Below are 19518 nucleotides of genomic sequence, written 5' to 3' on the forward strand. Positions count from 1 at the left end.
CACACACACACACACACACACACACACAGATTTGCCTTTTCTCTGGGGATTAGTGGATACACCTCAAAGCTCTGTACAATCTAGGCTACAACCATCTGACTGCCAACCTAACGTCACAAATCTCTCCATACAGGAGGGAAAAGAAAACAGGACAGAAACATTCACCTATCACACGGAGTCTGAGGGTTACGGCACAAGGTTTGCTGTAGTTTTACCGACAGCGAGCGGCCCTGACCGTGCGCGTGTCCCGAGAAAACATACCTGACAATTTGAACAGCAGTTCAGATGCCATTTTGACCGATATGTCTTGGGAGAAGAGATCTTTCTGGGGGCAGGCCAACGTCTCGGAGAGGTTACTTATTGGCTCGCTCTTCTCACTCGCCCCTAAAGTGCTGAAGTTCAGCCGGTGGGAGGCAGGCGGTGTGAGTTCTGCTGGGGGTGGGTCCACCTCCATGGGCTCTGCCTTTACTTTCACCTTATGGTACTGGGCATCTTTGTTGCTCTCTGGGAAAAAAAGGAATCAACCACTGCTTAGTGTTTTATCAGCTCAAACCACAAAATATAACACAAACCTTAGAACATTTTAATAAAGCAATTTTCGCTTACATGTAGTTTTCATTTAAAAAACAAAGAATTGTCACAGCTTCTTTTTAAACATGAAGACTTTGCTTTTACAGAAACTAGAACTATGAATTCAAATGTGTTAAGGCCCTAAACCTTCAGCTCTTCATGCCGGAGTTTATTATAAGCACCATGCAACAGAAAATGATTGCTTCACAGTATGCACCCAAATAAAAAAAAAGAAATGTGTATATTGTACTGTTTATTCAATACATTTATTTGACCCGTGTTCAGAGTAATAGTTAATATAAAAAAAGAAAGCAGTTTTAAAATTAATGAATTTCTGTGACTTGTCGCCTCTTAAAAGCATCCCCATTTACTCCCTCTAGGGGCCTAAAATTTGTGATTAGAGCCATTTAATCCAAACAATTTACACTTTTGTATGTTTTTATTATTAACCATTTGATGCCTAAATAATCCAATATTACAGAATGTCCAACAACAACTACTGCCTCATTCCTCTGCTCAGGTTTAAAACAAACAGATGCAGGTTAATGATACTTGTGTTCTTTAAAGTAGAACTTTCAATGGAGGTTTTTGAACTTGGATGGTAGCACTAATTTTACTTATTTTAGAGTGCCCCTCCATTGTTGGTCAGTATTGTGACTGTTAGTGTGAATAACTACATTTTCAAAGTAAGGGAATTTGTCTTTGGTAGATAATTTATTTGTTCTAGCAAAGTTTCTTGGCAATAAAAATCTTAAACTGGGCATCTGATTAGCAGAACCTGGGGGTACCAGAAGCTCAAAACAAGAGTCAATAACAACAGCAAAATAACCAGTTTGGCAGAGACGATTTGGCAAATTTTTCATGTGCGCAACCCACATACTCAACTCTACTGCCCATCCCACAATTGCATGTTCCTTACAAATTTGGCACCATATAAAAAGGAAATTACCAAGCTTTCCTTAAGATTTATTGCCAAGAAGCATTGTTACAACAAAGAAATCTACCAAACACAAATGTCCTTACTATTTGTGCTAAGTTTAGATCAGGTAATTTTCTTTGTATAATAATATACTACTAGTTTAGTAGTATTTAGTTTAGTTTAGTAGAACTAGTTAACTGGATGTTTAAGTCTTTGCCTTAACTGTGTGTTGGTCAAGAAAAAAGATGCAAATATGTTAAAGAACATTTTCACATTTATTTAACAACAACTAAAAAGGTATTATGCTGAATAATGGCAAATAAATTAAGGCTGTTTGAAAGTTTGTTTTAGGTGATAATTAATTATTCAATATTGATGTAGACATAAAAATTACTTACTGTGACAGTAAGACTTTACACTTTAATGGAGGTGCTGCATAGTACTCATTATAGAATTGGCATCAGATTAATGGAAAGCAATAACTATCTGAAAGGGACTTTTTACTTGGTTAATTAGCAGTACAAATGTTAGGAATTGAAAGCAAAACATAATCAGAGCACAGGTAGATGTGTACGTCTAAAACCTTAGTAATTTACATTTATAAAACATTGAAGGATAACAATCTGTAGTTTGATTTGCAATCAAGCATATACATTGTATCTAAATAACTTTGAATATATATTATAGAAACGCATATAAAACCTATTTTCAACTTCAGATTATATCAGATCAGATTATATTATACAAGTCAACTCTATTTTACAAATCCACAAACCCTACCATGGTGACCCATAAAAAAACGGTCTATCCTGTGACGTTTGACCCTTATCAGATTATACAGATATAGACAGATGATCAAAGAAGCCTTTCCTTTACCAGAGTAGTGATAAGTACCACTGGGGAAGGGTGGGGGGGCTCATTCCCATGAACAAGGAAATCAAGCATGCTGCACATACTTTTTAAGATGCTGTATGAATGAAATTAAATATTAAAATCAGAAACCCAAATAAACCTCAAACACGAGCACCGCCTCCAAAGCTGGGCTGAGCCGGTTAGCATCTAGGCGTGTAGTTATTAGGGCAAGAGTGCACCAAGGGGTCACACTGTTGCTTGGAGGAGGGATCCGGCAGCTCATGTGGGCTCACTCAAGCAAACGGGAACGGCGGTAAAACCTTCCGAATGTTAACGAAGGGGCAAGATATCTATGTTTATTCATCCGAAAAATGTTTTTTTTTTTTTTTGCCTAACACACACACACACACACATACATACACAACAATAGCCTAAAAGGTGATAACAGCTATTGCCTTACTTCACTTAACAAGTTCAAACAGTGAGCAAGCTAAAAATAGACACGAAGGAAACTGCAGCTTTTAGGAATGTCCTGATGTCGTCTGAAGACTCTGTTCCATCTATGGATGTTTGACAAAAAGTGTAGGCTGTGTGAAAATAAACAGTAATTTGTCATCTTGACTGGGAATGGTAGAAATAAGTTGTAATCACTAAATTGGCTTAATATACAGCAGGCCGACAGTAAATATTCATTATGCAGCTGTGATAAACAACAACCAAACCTGAAACACTGGGCTGAACAGTAAAAACAAAACAAGACAGACAGGGATTCCTTTAGCTAATATCTGACCAGGGTGGTGGCAGGAGGCCGTGTCTCCGCGCGGTGACAAACAGCAGCAAAACAAAGCAGTCGGTTTGATACATTGTGGATGACATTGCGACTCAGCACGACTATGGGATATATGAAGTTGGCAGGCTATCGGGAGCAGTGGGAGAGGCAAGGGCAGGTTAGGAGAGCAGGAGAAGTGGGGGGAGATACAACTCCTTGTACACTTTGCTCATCTGTGAACAACATGAGACAAAGTGAACCTACACTGCGTCGTTTGGACAAAAGAGAGTCTATTTAATCGATGCGTTTGTTTATCCGACTGCTTATGAGGATGAATTAAAGCACAACCATCCACCTCCCCCACCCATTGCCTCCTCCCCGAGAGCCAGGTGTCTGGGTTATGGGCAGGACCCAGCATGGGAAGTGGGGGGTCGGCAACACTGACAACCATCAGCCCCACTAATCCTTTAATCAGGTGGCTTGAGTTGGCTGAGCAACCTAGGAGAGGCTGATGGAGAAGCAGAGTGAGAGGAGGGTGGGGAGGTGGGGGGCTGCACTGTAAGGGTCAACCAAGGGACACACGAGCTTCCATCACTGGATCGCAGCTCTTACGACGGAGGCAGTGACGACTGCTGTGTTGTAAAAACGCACAAAAGCACACTCGTGTACTGAAGGATACTACATGTACCTGAGCTTCCAACAGCAGGTTAACGTGCCTGAAAGACTTTTTTTTTTAAAGGCACTAAAGCACACAGGAAAACTATATACTGGTTTGTAAAACCACACTGAAAGCACCACAGAAGAAGACCAACAGAAAATACCTGCTGTCACTAAATAAAAATATTAAAATGCGCCCCTCACTCCCACACTGATGGTAGCTCTGGCATTTTGGTTGGGGTCGTGACCTAATGTTCTGCAGCCATAAAAAGCAGCCTTCAGTCTGCTTGTGCCCCTGTGTGTCCATGTATGTATGTGTCATCCCCTCCGGTGCAGAAGCCTCCTCTGTGATGTACCAGCTGCCATTAGGCCACAGAATTAGCTTCAGAAAAAAAAATCTTGCAGTGTAGGCATGCACGTGTAAGAAGTGTCTCTTTTGATAAGTAACACATTTTTCTTTAGTGTTACTGCTTCACTGATTTATCACTAAACCAATTTAAAATGTCAATAAAAATCTAAGCGTGTCATATCTACATGCTAATGACGCATTTAGAGAATAAATAATGAAGTATTTAAATTAAAAATGTATTTTTAATAATGAGAAAAATGATTTGAACAAAAATAATGCACCAGAATAACCTTAAATGCCTTCAACAGAACAGAACGTTTTTCAAAAAGTTTGTCCATTTTTAGTGTGAAGTAGGGCCCTGAATATTAGAATTCACATAAAGCCTTTTTTGAACCCAGGTCAGTTGATAATTTTTCACTTTTTAAGACTAATATTTGTAATTTGAAGCAGGGTCGCTTTCCTAGCCTTTATGGTTAACTTACGTGATTTCCCTCTGCTTGTATCTGTCCGCAGGGTGGCGGTTTCTCTCCAAAGAGAAAAATAGCACAAGTCTGACAAAACAAGATGGTTAGTGACGAAAACAGGCAAGTCCGTCACTAATACAAAAAAGATGAGATGGGAAATTAGATATTTTATGGACTGTTTTCTGATCGTTCTTCCTGTGAAGAGTTTAAAACCCATTTGACTCATTCAGAGACAGAAGCGAATATTAAAATCTGTCGTGGCATGTATCACTCCAAAATTACACAACATATCTGAGGAATCATGACGACTATAATATGTATTGAGAGCACAAAAAATAAATGTTCACAAAACCTGGTGTGACAGCTCCACTCACTAAGTGACAACTTTTATCATCTATATAGGACTGCTAAAGGGAGCATGACTGCACATGCTTTGATTATTGCTATTTATTTACATGTGAGGAGGGGAAAAACTGTGAAAAGCACATATTTATGTTCAAAAAATAAATACTGTATTTAACTAAAAGAGTGGTTTCAAAACATCTATATTAACTTAATATGTTAATTTTATTTTAGTTAAACGTAGAAACCAAGAATCGATTTATTTTTACATTTTATTACAGGTAATTACACCAAAAAATGTCATTTTTGGGAACTTTGATTGAGATCTATTCAGGCAGATGTTGCCGAAATTTAATTGAAGACTCCAGATTTAAAGACAGGAAGGAACACAAACAACTAAACCTATCAGAGCTACACTTTAACGCAAAGGCTTAAATGTTTGACAGAAGAGAGCAAAGTTGTGCAAATAGACTAAACTCCTGTGTTTTATTTCATCCCCCTTTTACATACTTGTGTTTCTAAAACTTCTAACAATAACATTTTTTTTGTGACTGTGAGAGCAGGTTTAACCTTCAACTCTACTTGAACTCATCTTTATTGTGCTGAATGTAGTTTAAATAAGTGGCGAGCTTAATGTTTTAGTTAGATTTAGTTCCCGTCCCTTTTTCGCTTTAAATAAATTCACATGGGTTCTATTTGCAGAGCAGGTTAGAACTAATTTGGCTGAAACTTTTCTCAAATGTGACCATTATCCCCAGAAAAAGGTTACAAATGAAAGCTCATATCAGCTCTGTTAGGGGCCGTAATAGCAACCATGCTGTCTTGTTAGTATAAATACTTACGCTCACACAGCACTGCTTATTATTTGAGCTGGATTTAAAGTGACTGGGGTTTGTGTGATGTTCTGTTTTTCGTGATCAACCTTGACCTCAGGTGTCAACTTGAATCTGTGCGCGTCCTACAGCGGATATTTACTCAGCGAAAGGTTTGTAATTGCGCTTAGATATAAACAGTCGCGTACAATTAGTGATTTAATCCACGCAAACCCAAGTCCTCGTGCCACTTTGATGCAGTGAAAGAAAAGGAGCAAATTCTCAGACTGACAGTCAACGAGGAGGACATAGAGAGAGAAAGAGAGAGAGGGAACGAAGCAAAGTGGAAAGGGTGAAGAAAAGGGGCAAAAAAAATTGTCAAAGAGTGCCAGAAAAAGAACACCCGAGGGTAAGATAGAAAAGAAGACAGCAGAATGAGAAAGAAGAGCTGGGGGAGGACAGGAGGATGAGTTGGCTGGAGCCTAAATGACAACTCTCCACCTCTCCTCCCTCCCCCCGTTATCCCGGTCTACCCCTCTTTTTTTGCTGTTATTCCACAGCTCTCTCCATCCCCTCCCTCCCCCCATCCTTCGCTCTCTCTCAATCTCTCTATTCTCCTGCTCTCTAGCCGACCTGCTCAGACAGGGGTGAAGAGTTCAGGCGCTTCAAAGGCTGCAGTGTGGAGACTGCATGTCATGTGGGAGCCACAGCAGCCTCGCCTGCAGACTTCACAGACAGCTGCTGCTACAATTGATCCTCAACCAGCTAGCACTCAGTAGTTAAGCCTTCCAACGGCTCTAAACTGCAGTTACATCTCAGTCTGGAGCAGCATGACTGATAAACAGCTCGTAAGGAGAAAGATAACACTCCCATGAAGTTCCTCGAAGCATGAAAACATCATGTAGCAAAAATCAGTTGCCGATGCCTCAACAAACAAGGTCAAAAATCAAAACGAGTGATCAATTTCCTTAGTTATTCCTCTCAATCAGTCCAGGACATCAACCTCAGTGCCACGAGGCAAGAAGAAGAAGAAGAAATTTTGAGTAAATAGGACTATAGGAAATGACGAGAAGCCAGAGAGACAGAAGGTGCAGAGGGCAGGAATAAGTGAGGTCAGCGAGCGGCCACTCTGAGGGGTCACGCCGAGGACACTGCCAGAACACCACGGAGCTTAATATGAGGTAATACCGCACAATGACGCCAATGTTGTGAATTAGAACGGTGAACTGCTCAGACTGTGTGCTGCGATGAGCAAATAAATGATTTAAAAAAAATTTGTTAATTTAACTGGTAAAATAGAAATAATGAGCATTACACTTTGCCAGTTGTAAAGAAAGCCAAAGAGATGAAAGCGTTTATCTTAAATTTACAAATTACTTTCAAAATGTTAATTAAAATAAATCTATTTTGGAATCTCTTTGCTTGTTTTTGGGTTCTAATTGTTCTTGCTTGGTGATATTTTCTCCTAAAAATGTACAGACTAGCATTTCTTTAAGGAAAACATAATCAATTGCGTTTATATGCCAGAGCTTTTAACTAAAACCATTTTATGTTATAAGCAATAATCTCATGCAACACCTTAGTATAGTGAATGATTCTCAGTCACTACCACACCAAATTTTAGCTCATTATCTGTAAAACTAAGTTATAGTGACTTGTATGTAGGCCAAGATTCATTAAAATACATTCACAAGATGTTTTGGGGTTCAAACACAGGCATTTCATTGCTCCACCCTCACCTATATTTCTAAATGATTTGTGAGACCTTTGCACTTTGTTCCACTAATTCCTGCAGGCACTGGGATGGACGAAGAGTGTATTATATTGTAGCAAGACCAGAACAATCACAGAGACTGATCAGCAGTGCTGCTGGGAGGAAATCAGGAGCCAAGCAACAACAGATTATTTCCAGAAAACAAAATTAACAGCTGTAAACAAAAAACGGTTTGTTGTAGGAAATGCTTTAAAAATAAATGTTTTCCATGGAGATGGTTAGCAAATGAGACGAGCGATAATCTCTGAAACTGTACACGTTCGATAAACCTAAACATAACAAAACCAGATAAAGCATCATAAACACCCTAATCCTAACAGATTATATACAGCAGGTAAAATAAGTATTGAACACCATTTTTCTCAGTAAATATATTACTAGAGGTGCTAATGACATGAAATTTTCACCAGATGTCGGTAACAACCCAAGTGATCCATACATACAATGAAATCAAACATAAATGTCCAGAAATGAAGTTATTTGTAATAATGTGGAATGGCACAGGGAAAAAGTATTGAACACATGAAGAAAGGGAGGTGTAAAAAGGCACGGAAAGCCAAGACACCAGCTGAACTCTCTCAGTAATTAGAAAGCAAGCCTGCCCCTTGTCAGTGCAAATTAATATCAGCTGGTTCAGTCCCAAATGATGGCCAGGTATCACACAAGAACCATCTGATGATGGGTAAAAGTAAAGAGCTCTCTCAAGACCTTTACAGAAGAATGTCTAAACTTCTGAAGGTTCCAGTGAGCACTGTTGGGGCCATAATTCAGAAGTGGAAAGAACATCATTTCTCCATAAACTGACCACGACCAGGTGCTCCTCGCAAGATTTCTGACAGAGGAGTGAAAAGAATTATCAGAAGAGTTGTCCAAGAGCCAAGGACCACTTGTGGAGAGCTTCAGAAAGACCTGGAATTAGCAGGTACGATTGTTTCAAAGAAAACAATAAGTAATGCACTGAACCACCATGGCCTGTATGCACGCTCACCACGCAAGACTCCACTGCTGAAGAAACAGCATGTTGAAGCTCCTTTAAAGTTTGCTGCACAACATTTAAACAAGCCTGTGAAATACTGGGAGAATATAGTCTGGTCAGATGAGACCAACATTGAACTGTTTGGATGCCAGAATACACATCATGTTTGGAGGTCAAATGGCTCTGCACATCAGCCCAAAAACACCATACCAACAGTGAAGTTTGGAGGTGGGAACATCRTGGTGTGGGGCTGTTTTTCAGCATATGGTACTGGCAAACTTCAAATAATTGAAGGAAGGATGARTGGAAAAATGTACAGAGACATTCTTGATAAAAATCTGCTTCCATCTACCAGAATGATGAAGATGAAACGTGGCTGGACATTTCAGCAAGACAATGAGCCCAAACACAAAGCCAAGGAAACTCTCAGTTGGTTTCAGAGAAAGAAACTAAAGCTGCTGGAATGTCCCAGCCAATCACTTGACCTGAATCCAATAGAAAACCTATGGAAAGAACTAAAGATCAGAGTTCATAGAAGAGGTCCACGAAACCTTCAAGATTTGAAGACCGTTTGTGTGGAAGAATGGGCCAAAATCACACCTGAGCAATGCATGCCACTAGTTTCTCCATACAGGAGGCGTCTTGAAGCTGTCATTGCCAACAAAGGCTTTTGTACAAAGTATTAGATAAATTTCAGTAAGTGTGTTCAATACTTTTTCCCTGTGCCATTCCACATTATTACAAATAACTTCATTTCTGGACATTTATGGTTTGTATGGATCACTTGGGTTGTTAACGACATCTGGTGAAAATTTCATGTCATTAGCACCTCTAGTAATATATTTACTGAGAAAAATGGTGACGTGTTCAAGACTTATTTTACCCGCTGTAATCTGGGGTTTCAACAAACGATCCAACGAATCAACACCATTTTCTGTTAACTGCTATCAATTAAGCTCTGCTTTTTTCTTTTTTTGAGTGTGTGAAGTCCTTCTCGTGCCATTAGACCTTCAGAAAAGTGATAGTGAATGCCAGAGTCAAGCAGGTGCTTAAAAATTATTTGAAATAAATCACTCCACTTAAAAGGAAATTCTCCACAATCGCTGTAAATAATTCATCCAGTACTGACAGCCTCAACAAGTTCGGCCTAATGGATGGAAAAGGACATCTCTGAGTGTCTGTAGGAAACTCTTGTAATGTCTGGGTCAAAAGTGCACGTGTCTACAAAATAAAAAGAACTTTCGCAGATTTGACCTAGAGGAGAGATAGATGCAATGATTTGATTAAAGGCCTCGCATTGCTTGACTGGATGCATATCACCCAACACCTTTCATGCCTGTTTTACACAAAGATCATCTTGCTTTGATTAATGAGAACCTTACAGCATCTTGGTCCAACCATGAAAATTACATTATGAAAGAGCCTACGCTCAGAAAATAACTTTTAGCTACTACTACATTACATTTTATCTCACTTTCTGTAAAATTCACTGAGTTATGAATATTTTCGTGTTGATTCTAGTTGGTAAGTCCAGACCTTATTTGTCTGTTCTGTCACAAATACTGTGATGTTATAATTCAGAAAACATCATAGAAAATAGAGAAAACTGAACAGGTTAAAAGATATGACCCAAACAGAATATAAAGATAACTATGCAGCACAGGCAGAGATTAATTTCAACTCTTTTGCACTCCTAGAGATTCCAAGTACAACAAAATGCATTTAATGGCTGAAAGTGTGAAACTTGCATGACATGTCCCCTTTAAAATAAATGTTTTACAAACAGGGTTGACTCAGTTAATGCCAAACATTTTAAGCAGAGATCTTGTGCACCAAGTGATGCTTAAAGTTGGAGTTGTGGATGACCCTCAGGTACTATCATGCCAAATTTTAGCTCAATATCTGTAAAATTTAGTGACCTTAAGACCATTTTGGCCATACTCAGTTTACAAAAGTGATATTTAGGCTTCATCTAGTAGAAAACTACTTGTTTCTTAACTAGGTGGATTTGAATAAAATTAAGAACTGAACTGTCACTATAAATCAATATTATGAATTCTCCAGCTTCCTGCTCTTTTTAACTTTTGATTTTTCTACACAGATTAAACAAAATGATGCAGGAATGTTTCCACCAGAAATAGAAACCATGAACATAAAGGGGTTTACTGTGTGAAGGTTGATCAAAGTTGCAGTATTTGAAGCTAACATTGCTTTATCTCTGCGTAATGTGTACACAGTGTTTTAATAATATCCATAAAAATAAACTGGTACAATTCTGCATTTTTGTTTCCGTCACTTCAGTGTAACGGCTCTCTCTTTCTAGCTGTCAAAGCTGCTCCATGCAACTTGAATTAGTGAGATAAAGAGCAGTGTTGAGGGGAGTTAAGTGAATACAAAGTGAGATTTCACACCTATGGAGAGGGTGGCTGGATAGTGAGTGGGTGGCACGGCTGTTACTCACACGATGCCAGTCTGCCAGGGCACCACCTTGGGCCCAGCAGCCCTGCAAGCACCCCCCCCCCCCCCCCMCCCTCCTTTCCTCTGACGCCATGTTCCCCTTGCCCCGCAACACCAATGCCCATCTGCTAGGACACGTTAACCGCTGGCGCCTGGGACTATTTAGCCTGGCGTAATTAGACCCCAGACACCAGCAGCCTGGTTTTAAACAGATGTGGGGGTGTGTGCGTTGGGGGGGTAGCACAGGCAAGGCGACTCAACATCACCAACAAATGTTTGATAAAGAAGAAACAGAGGCGGCGGTGGTGGGGGAAGAAGAAGCGACCTAGTTAAAGGAATGATGCAACTCATGTTACAGTACAATGGGCAGTAATGATAACAACCTCGCCTGCTCCGATGGTCCAATGCCATGGTCGAAGCAGGATGAGCAGCAGAAATTTAATTAAGCTCTGTCCGTTTGCTGTACTGCTAAAAAAAAATTAATAAAAAAATAAATACTTTACCCATCAGATTGGGCTGTTCTTGAAGAAATAAGCTCAAAAACTAAACTCCCATTACATTTTCCCTATTCAGGTCTCCTCACTGGTTCTGACCTTTAGCAGAGGACAGCAGGAGGTCACGGTGTGCGTAACCTTGAACCTCATGACTGTAATCACACATGACTAGAACGGCAGTGACCTTTCTGGGTTCCCTCATTTCCTCCCCCCCCAACAGGGTCATTTGAGGGTCCAGACTCTTGTCAAGGCTGTCACTCTAGACAGCCCTCTCTATCTACCGCCCCCACTGTTGCCATGGCAATGGACGGCACTGAGCTCCAAGGATTGTGTGAGGGGGCAGAGGGAGCCGGTGGACGGATGAACGCTGCGGCATCTTTCCCTAACCCGGGTCAAACTGGCAGAGGTGGTGTAAGTAATGGAAGGGGATAAACACGGGCAGCACCGAACGGAGCAGCAGGACAACGCAAGAGGATGCATCGATACAACAACAAAAGAACACAGGTGGAGGTGGTACAGAAATGCTCAGTTCTTTGTTTAAGCTCTTAAACCAACATCTTACATTCAGTTTTTTTTTCTTCCCTGCACACAGAAACATGCGCACACACAGGGAAACGTGACCCGGGGGCAGGCAGCGGAGCAGCACACGTGTAGTACCACTGAGCTAGCAGCCAGCATGAGTCACTGTGAACACCAGTCCACCCAGAGAGAACAATGGTAACCGGTGTGCGAGGTGTCTGTCAAGCATGCACACACTGGCACAGGATGAAGAGCCGCGGATAGAGCAACGCTTCGCTGCAGCACCATCGCGCTGCCATTTGCTTTAGGGCTTTTTCTTTTTTTTTTTTTTTAAACACAGTGGATGCATATTTGTCCAAGTGTAATCTCTAATGACCAAACAGGTCTGTAGTTTATGTGTATTTGTAAAAGGAAAGTAGTTTTTGCAGCTTGCTGTGAAGTTATTAAAGCAGAATGATGTACAGTAAACAATAGGTGAGTATTGCAATTATAAAAATATTTTTAGCGACATTCGGTTTTTGGCCGCGTCTTTGTTTGGCTATACCATTGATAAAGGACGTCAGATTGACAAACAGCTGTTTGTGACACGCCTTTATCAGACATTCTGATGCAAGATCAAATACACATCAGCTTTACTACTTAACCTGACAGCGTGACTGACCATACACTAAGTGAAAAACTAGGAAAGTGTATGTCATGCCAAATACATGTGCTACAAAGAAAGAAGCTAAGTTAACGTCACTGCTTAAGGATGTGTTACTAACATTCTTGCGAAGTTCAAAGCAGAAGAAATAAAGTCTAAATCATGCTACCATGGAAGATTTCAGAGTGGTACACACGGGTTGGGAAATAGCGTAAACTGTTTCTCTTAAAATGACTGATGTAGGACTTCATTCAAGTCAGTGTTAAGTTTTCAGCTCAATAAAACAGACAATTTTGGTTTGTCTGCCCTTTTTTTTTTAAACAAAAAAGGCTTCAGAAAAACAATGACTGTACTTGATGCCTTTTCACACTGGTACATTTTGTTCATGTTTTAAGTAGAACTTAGTTCCAACTTTTCATGCTGATACTGTAAGTGACAACAGTCAAATCTCTCACACTATGCATTTAAACATAAATTTTACAGCATGACATAAAATACTTTTCATGGTATTCCTTGAAATATTCTAGGAAGTTGTCAACTCTGTGATTCTAGTTTAAATATAAAACTTAATGCATCAAATACATGCATTCATTTTAGACGAGAGTTGTTTTGCAAAGTTACATGATTGTAACTCCAGTTTTTTTTCAAACACAAACAAGTCTGCTGAGAATGACACCTACCTGACAGCTTGATGAGCAGCTCAGAGGCCACCTTTACGTTAATATCCTGGCTGAGCAAGCTGTTCTTAGCCATGGGGCTTCCTTCCCTTGGTTTCAGTGACCCTGGGTGCTCTAAGGCCACTGCAGCCCCTGCTGGCCCATCCTGGCAGAACGTGGCTGTAAAGCTTGGCTGGACCTGGCTCTGTGACTGCGAGGATGGTCTGGGGCTCAGTGCCTCCTCCACTTTGGGCTCTTCCTTCAGGTGAAATGGAGACTTGAGTGTTTCCCTCTGGTTGGCTGCTGCACGCATAAAGAAGAGATCAAAATATGGGGTATATGTGGTATACTTGTTTGTCTTTGTGTCTATGGTGTATAATGATGTGATTGTGATGCTGTATTTCTGAGTGTTTTATGTGCTGCAGGACAGGAACCTGCTGTAAAACAGCAATTACGCTGAGTCAGGCTTGATTTTTTGTAATCTTTTCCTGTTAAATCAATAAATCAAATCAAATCAAAAGAATGAGAATGATTAAACGAATACCAGCGATGCTCGTGTGAAGCCTGAGTATGAGATGGAGTGAAAAGATACGAGTTAAACTCTAAAATGGTAATTTGGACACTATCTTTTCCACTATAAAAAGAGAGACTGCAACATATAGTAAGTTTAACATTTCATGATAAAACATTATAGTCGGAAAAGTAGTATATATAAACAGAACACAACACATTGAACAACACATGAGAATACCAGTGAAATAAAACAGGGTCCATCTGGAGTTTTAACAGCCGAGCTGCAGAAAAACATTTTGGTCTTCTCAGTATCAGCAGTAAATTCCCTTATTTTTCATTCACTTCTTTACACTTCATTTATAATCAACTCCAAATCTCACATTAGTTCCAAAGTAACTGTAGCGCCTCCACACCCCCCAAAATATGAATACGATAAATGGTTTGTGGCAAATTGTTGAACATTCATGCATCGTTGCTGCAATGTGCAGCCTAGGTTAGGGAGTAAACTGTCACAGGCGTCGCTCTGGTCTGAAGTCATCTTAAAAAGAAACTGGGCCACATCTAATCTGTCTTAGATGAATAATTAATAATTAGACATGGAGCAAGTTTCGATAGCCGCCAAGAAAAGAACAGCAGGCCAAGCTCCTCGCTTTGTGTTCAGTATGTTCCACACATTTTTGAGTTAAAGTGAAGGCTTGTTTAAAGTGTGCCTTAAAAACCTGAAAAAAAGGAACAGAAATTAACTAAAATAAAAACCAAATTACATTAATTTTTTTTGAGGGACAGTAACAATGTGAAAATAGGTGCACTGAACCGTTTTTTATAACAGACAGCAGACCGAGTTGTCCAAGTATGAAATACCTAAACAGTTTATATATTTTTCTGTAGCCACGTTTTCTGTTAATTAAAATTCATTTTTGTTTAAACTCATGTTAAAAAAAGGAAGAAAGCAATTAAAAATGAAGAGTAGTGAACGTACAACCAGTGTTAAGAGTTTGCAATATTGCCTTGATCTCTTTGGTTGAAATTCTATAAAATCTAAACTATATTCACACTTGCGTATTTGCAACTGTGGCATTTAGATGTGGGGCTAACCTTGTAGCTTTCTCAAAATAAAAAAATTTTTTAAAAAGATATGGTCCTAATTATTATAATTCTATTACAACTCTTGATAAAACAAATGTGGCTCATGTTCATTTATTTATTTTTAAAGTTAGTTGTAGCTGAATACTGAATGAATTTCACCTTTGAGTTCATTTTGAAGAAAAATGAATTAGTAATTTGTCAAAATAATAAATATCATGCAGACATTACACTATGGAATGAACCATAGAAAACTCTTTTTGAACAACCTCAGTATGGAAAAGTTGACCTTAATTCTGACCAGATTGACAAACTTACAACTATTCTGGGTTGGACCAAGCAGGATTGCTGCCATCTTCAAACAACTTCAATCTCAAAATTTTTTAATAGCAGTTCATTCCAACTTTATTTTGTTAACCTTTACACCATTGCCACCTTCTCATTAGACAGTTATTCCAGCAGGAATGTTTTAGTATTTGTGCTGAAAGTGCCCCAGGTTGCACCTACAGTAAAGTGCTACACCTAACTGCTGCTGATGCCACTAATGTACGGAAATAATCACATATTTAGATGTAAATGACAATGAAATGCAATGCAAAACTAAAAGCAGTGCAAAGGTTTATAAAATAGCATTCATATTAACAGTTTTAAAATTTTGAGACTGGAATATTTTTAAGATGGCAGCAATCTATTCTTGCCATTAACTCGTCTATTCGTTTAGAATTACATTATTTTTTCACCAAATTGAAGTTGTTCAAGGAGCCATTTAAATAAGTTAAACAATATGTTCCAAAAAGTCCTTTCTCAAGATATCTGAACTTTAAGAATCAAATACAGAGCTATGCAGATAAGACAACTTTGAACAAAAGAAAGCATCAGTTTTGAATTAAGCTACTGTAGTTGGTGCAAAAGTTGAGCGTCGCTGCAACCACACAACTCTTGAGACTTTCGTGGCCTGAAACATATCCCAGAATGTCTTTCATTCACACACTGAGCAAGAGATATGAGACAATCATTCTTGGGCAGACCGCTGTCCATTCTCCTCTGACCCCAGCCGAGATCTGCTCTGCTCCTTACCCTCACATCACACCTAACATCTCTAACCACCACAAGCCTGCCGGCCCCTGCCCGCGCCATCAATCTGTGCCGACTCCGGCCCCTCTGATTAATGATGATCTCCACTGAAGGGCTCTGGGACAGGAGATGCGGGGCAAGAAAGGGGGACAGGTGTTGATGTTTTAAGCACTTATGTGATGCCATGATGCCACAGTGCCACACAATGGCAGGCAGGGGCTGCAGTTCAAGAGGGCAAAACAAAAGGAAGAGCGTGAGTGGTGAACCAGAGGATGCCCGGGGGGTGGAGGAGGGTGACCTTCAAGTTCGGGGGGCAGTGGTGCAGGGTAGCACATGGCACCAGCTGGAAATGTCACACTGTCGGATGTCAGCGGGCAGGCTAAGTATAACCTGGTCAGCACCTGGAAGGACGTCCTCTAATTGGGAGCGTGTCGGGAGCTGTGTCGGATCAGAAAGGGACAGCGCACTTGGTCTACACCAACACACCCCCCATTAAACATTCACATTTAACCAAACATAGGCTACACACACACACGTATCGATTTCTTCTGGACAATCTTTACTTCACGCTGCCAAATTTGATACATGCTGAGATAAACTTGTTGAGCTGTACATTAGCCGATGGAAAACACACTCAACTTAAACTTTCTTAAATTCTTCTTTTCCGTGGCCTCGGGAGAACAAAAACAACTTCAGGACATCTATTCACACAAAGTCACACCACTCTGTGACCTTTTGGATTGTTGCTATAAATAGAGAGTATTTCCACTCTGAATCTATGTTACAGAGACCAATGAATTATTTAGTAGCTTAATCCAATAGGCAAGTATTTTTTTTATTCATACATGCTGATAGCTCAAGAACAATAAGCCAGAACACGCTACTAACAAGAAGCCCTACTGCGGCAAAATTCAGCCAGTAACACCAAGCTTACACTTTTAGTCTTTTGTCTGTCAAAGTTTCACAATTGCAGTCGCATCCTGACCATCCGGTCCCTGGCAGATCATTTTGTGAAGAAGACACAGATCTGCAGAGGAGATGGGCATCTCTGGGTGACTGAGCTTCTGTTCTGTGAGCTTGCTGGCAGGGTGCTTACATGCTAACCAAGGCCAGCATCAGCTCTCTGCGCATGATACTGTAAGGCAGCCTCTAGCTCAGGATGGACGATGCTATCAGTTTGTCTCCATGTTATCACACCCTTCTGACACCTGCCACCGACGCCACTTCCACCACCGTTCTCTTACTTTGTGTTCTCTCCCCCTCCTGTGCACCCCCACCTCCTCGCCTTGCCTCTCTCTTGCGCCTCATCCGTCTCACTGCCAGACGCTTGTCCACTCCACCTCACCTCTCGCTCCGTGGCCAGGGCTGCCGTCAAATAACTTCATTAGCTTTCCACCTCTGTCACGCCGGCCTGCTCCCCTTCTAACAACCGGCTGCAGTTTTCTCCCAGAGAAAAAAAAAGAGAAAAGAAAGAAAGCAGAGTGCTACGTGGGGGCAGGTTGAGAGCCCAACAATAGCTGGCAGAGCGCTAGACACTGGACAGTGATACTGATGGCTGCAGTGGGGATGTATGGACCAGAGGTCACACACAAAAAGCCTGACTATCTGCTCATACAGCCCTGGGAAGCAAGAGAAACATCTGATAAAATCTAATATTCGCAAAAAAAAGACAAATAATAAAATTCAAAACCATTTTGTGTTAAAAGATTGTAGAAAAAAGCCGTTGCAGTACTCTATTTACTGTTAAACACAGTAGACAACCTTGTTTTGTTTTCATAAGATTGGTCACACTCTTATTGTTTAAAGCTGGAATAATGTCATAAAAATGCTGCCACAAAAAAATAGAGTTAATATCCTGCCTTTGCATAATATTACGGTAGCAAAGCAAGATGCACTCCCGGGGGAAAAAAAAAAAGAAGAAGAGATAAATAAGACAACTGCAGAAGAACCATGACAGATGCAACACCTCCCACAACCCCCTGCATGCCAATTATTCACACCCAGCCAGGGTCAAGCTCGTTGTGCCTGTGTCACCGCAGTGGGAGGGGGGAGGAGGGGGTGGTGTGGATCGGAGGGTGTGTAGTGCCCAGTGTCATTATTAACTCGGGGTCCACTGGGCACAGTGGTAGGGGCTGTGCATTTCAAAGTGTCTCAGTGGCTTTCATCTCTGAATCAAAATGTGGATCACACTAGATGGCTAACGGTTGTATAAGCGTGCAAGGATAAAAAATCAAAGCGTATCACTCCACTGAAAGCAGGGCAGCCCAAAAACCTGACGTGCTTATTATGTCAGAGGTCAGGGAGAGTTCAGGTTTTTTTTTCTTCATGCCTGGGGAGCTTGACACACTGCAACTCCCTCTTCGCTTCTTACTTTGTCTCACTCACTTGCTGTCACTCTTTCATTCTTGTTCCAGCTTTTTAACGTCTACCCCCACCCACCCACACTCCTCATATATGTCTTGTGGGACTCGAGGCACCGAGACAGCAGTACTGTAAAAGCGGGAGGGATGAGGTGCTCGTGTACACACTAAATCTGGGTTGGCAGGGAGGTCAAAGGAAATGGAGTCTAGAGGTCCCAGGGGGAACTTCCTCACCTCTGCCTCCCTGGCAGCTGCAATGTCCTGGGTAAGCTTCAAGGATCTAAACCTACTCTGAGTTCACCCACCAACAAAGTAAGAGCTTCACGATCAAAACAGCAGTTTTTTTATATATTAGGTTTATATGCATCATTGTGCCTTCAAGTTCAAACACAGTCGTCTGTCTCCTCCAGTCCATTATAAGCTTCCTCCATTCTCCTTGAATGATGTCCTGACTAAGATGTCCAGAACTTGACACTGGACTGACATTGCAAAAGGAGCCATCTTGACTCCTCTGGGAGTTGCCCGGGCTTGATTGTGCAGTCTGGGCGCTAAGTGCGATGGGCACCCAGGGGGCATCCGTGTGGATCCAGGGCGTGCAAGATCATGGGGGAGTTAACTAAGCCGTCCCAGTCCCCGCTCGTGCTGGCAGGGGTCACAGGATGGCGCTCAGGGCGCTAATCATTTCAAATTATGTATTCCTTTTTAATTATGAATTATGCATAAATTTTTAATTAATCTAATGTTCCCAGGGTTTTTTCCTCCCATCCTACCTCAAGATCTCAATCTAATTACACAGCATTAAGCAGGAAGAGTGGCAGTTGGAGCCTCGACCCTGGCGCTCGACCTCAGTCAACCTTTTCCCATCAATCTTGCCACTTTCGCCAGGCTCATCATTTGATATTTTGCATCATGTTGAAATGCATCTAAACAGAGTCTGGACCTTCAGAATCTGACAACAGCACATGTCTAAATAAATGTTATTGCCTGCCACCAAAAGGTGAAGGTGAATGATAATGTTTTTTCCCAAATGTGTTTGTGTCTGCTAACAAATTACCTCAGGAACCAGAAGACAACCTTTATTAAATTTGCAGAATGGGATCCTTGGATGTAGATCTACAATTTAATACATTTGATTCAAGTTTGCTGCTACAGACAACTGACCTTAAAAAAAAGGCTTATAACTGTGTTAGTTTTACAGATTTCGTGCTAGACTTTAGTGTGGTAATGGGTGAGAC

General features: G+C 40.8%; 1 protein-coding gene across 2 annotated transcripts in view; it reads right to left on the minus strand.

Moving 5' to 3' along the window:
* znf827 (zinc finger protein 827) overlaps window positions 1-19518 on the minus strand; it is a 77891-nt gene that overhangs the window by 25818 nt on the left and 32555 nt on the right. The window contains exons 5-6 of one of the 2 annotated variants that reach the window (XM_014029165.1): window positions 13278-13553; window positions 262-504 (exon numbers count right to left, since the gene is read on the minus strand). In XM_014029165.1, coding sequence (XP_013884619.1) covers window positions 262-504; window positions 13278-13553 — 519 coding nt within the window. Of the gene's footprint in view, window positions 1-261; window positions 505-13277; window positions 13557-19518 lie in introns of both variants that reach the window. The other variant, XM_014029164.1, reaches the window with a different exon arrangement.

Source organism: Austrofundulus limnaeus, unplaced genomic scaffold (genome assembly GCF_001266775.1).
Source record: "Austrofundulus limnaeus strain Quisiro unplaced genomic scaffold, Austrofundulus_limnaeus-1.0 Scaffold862, whole genome shotgun sequence".
Classification (NCBI taxonomy): domain Eukaryota; kingdom Metazoa; phylum Chordata; class Actinopteri; order Cyprinodontiformes; family Rivulidae; genus Austrofundulus; species Austrofundulus limnaeus.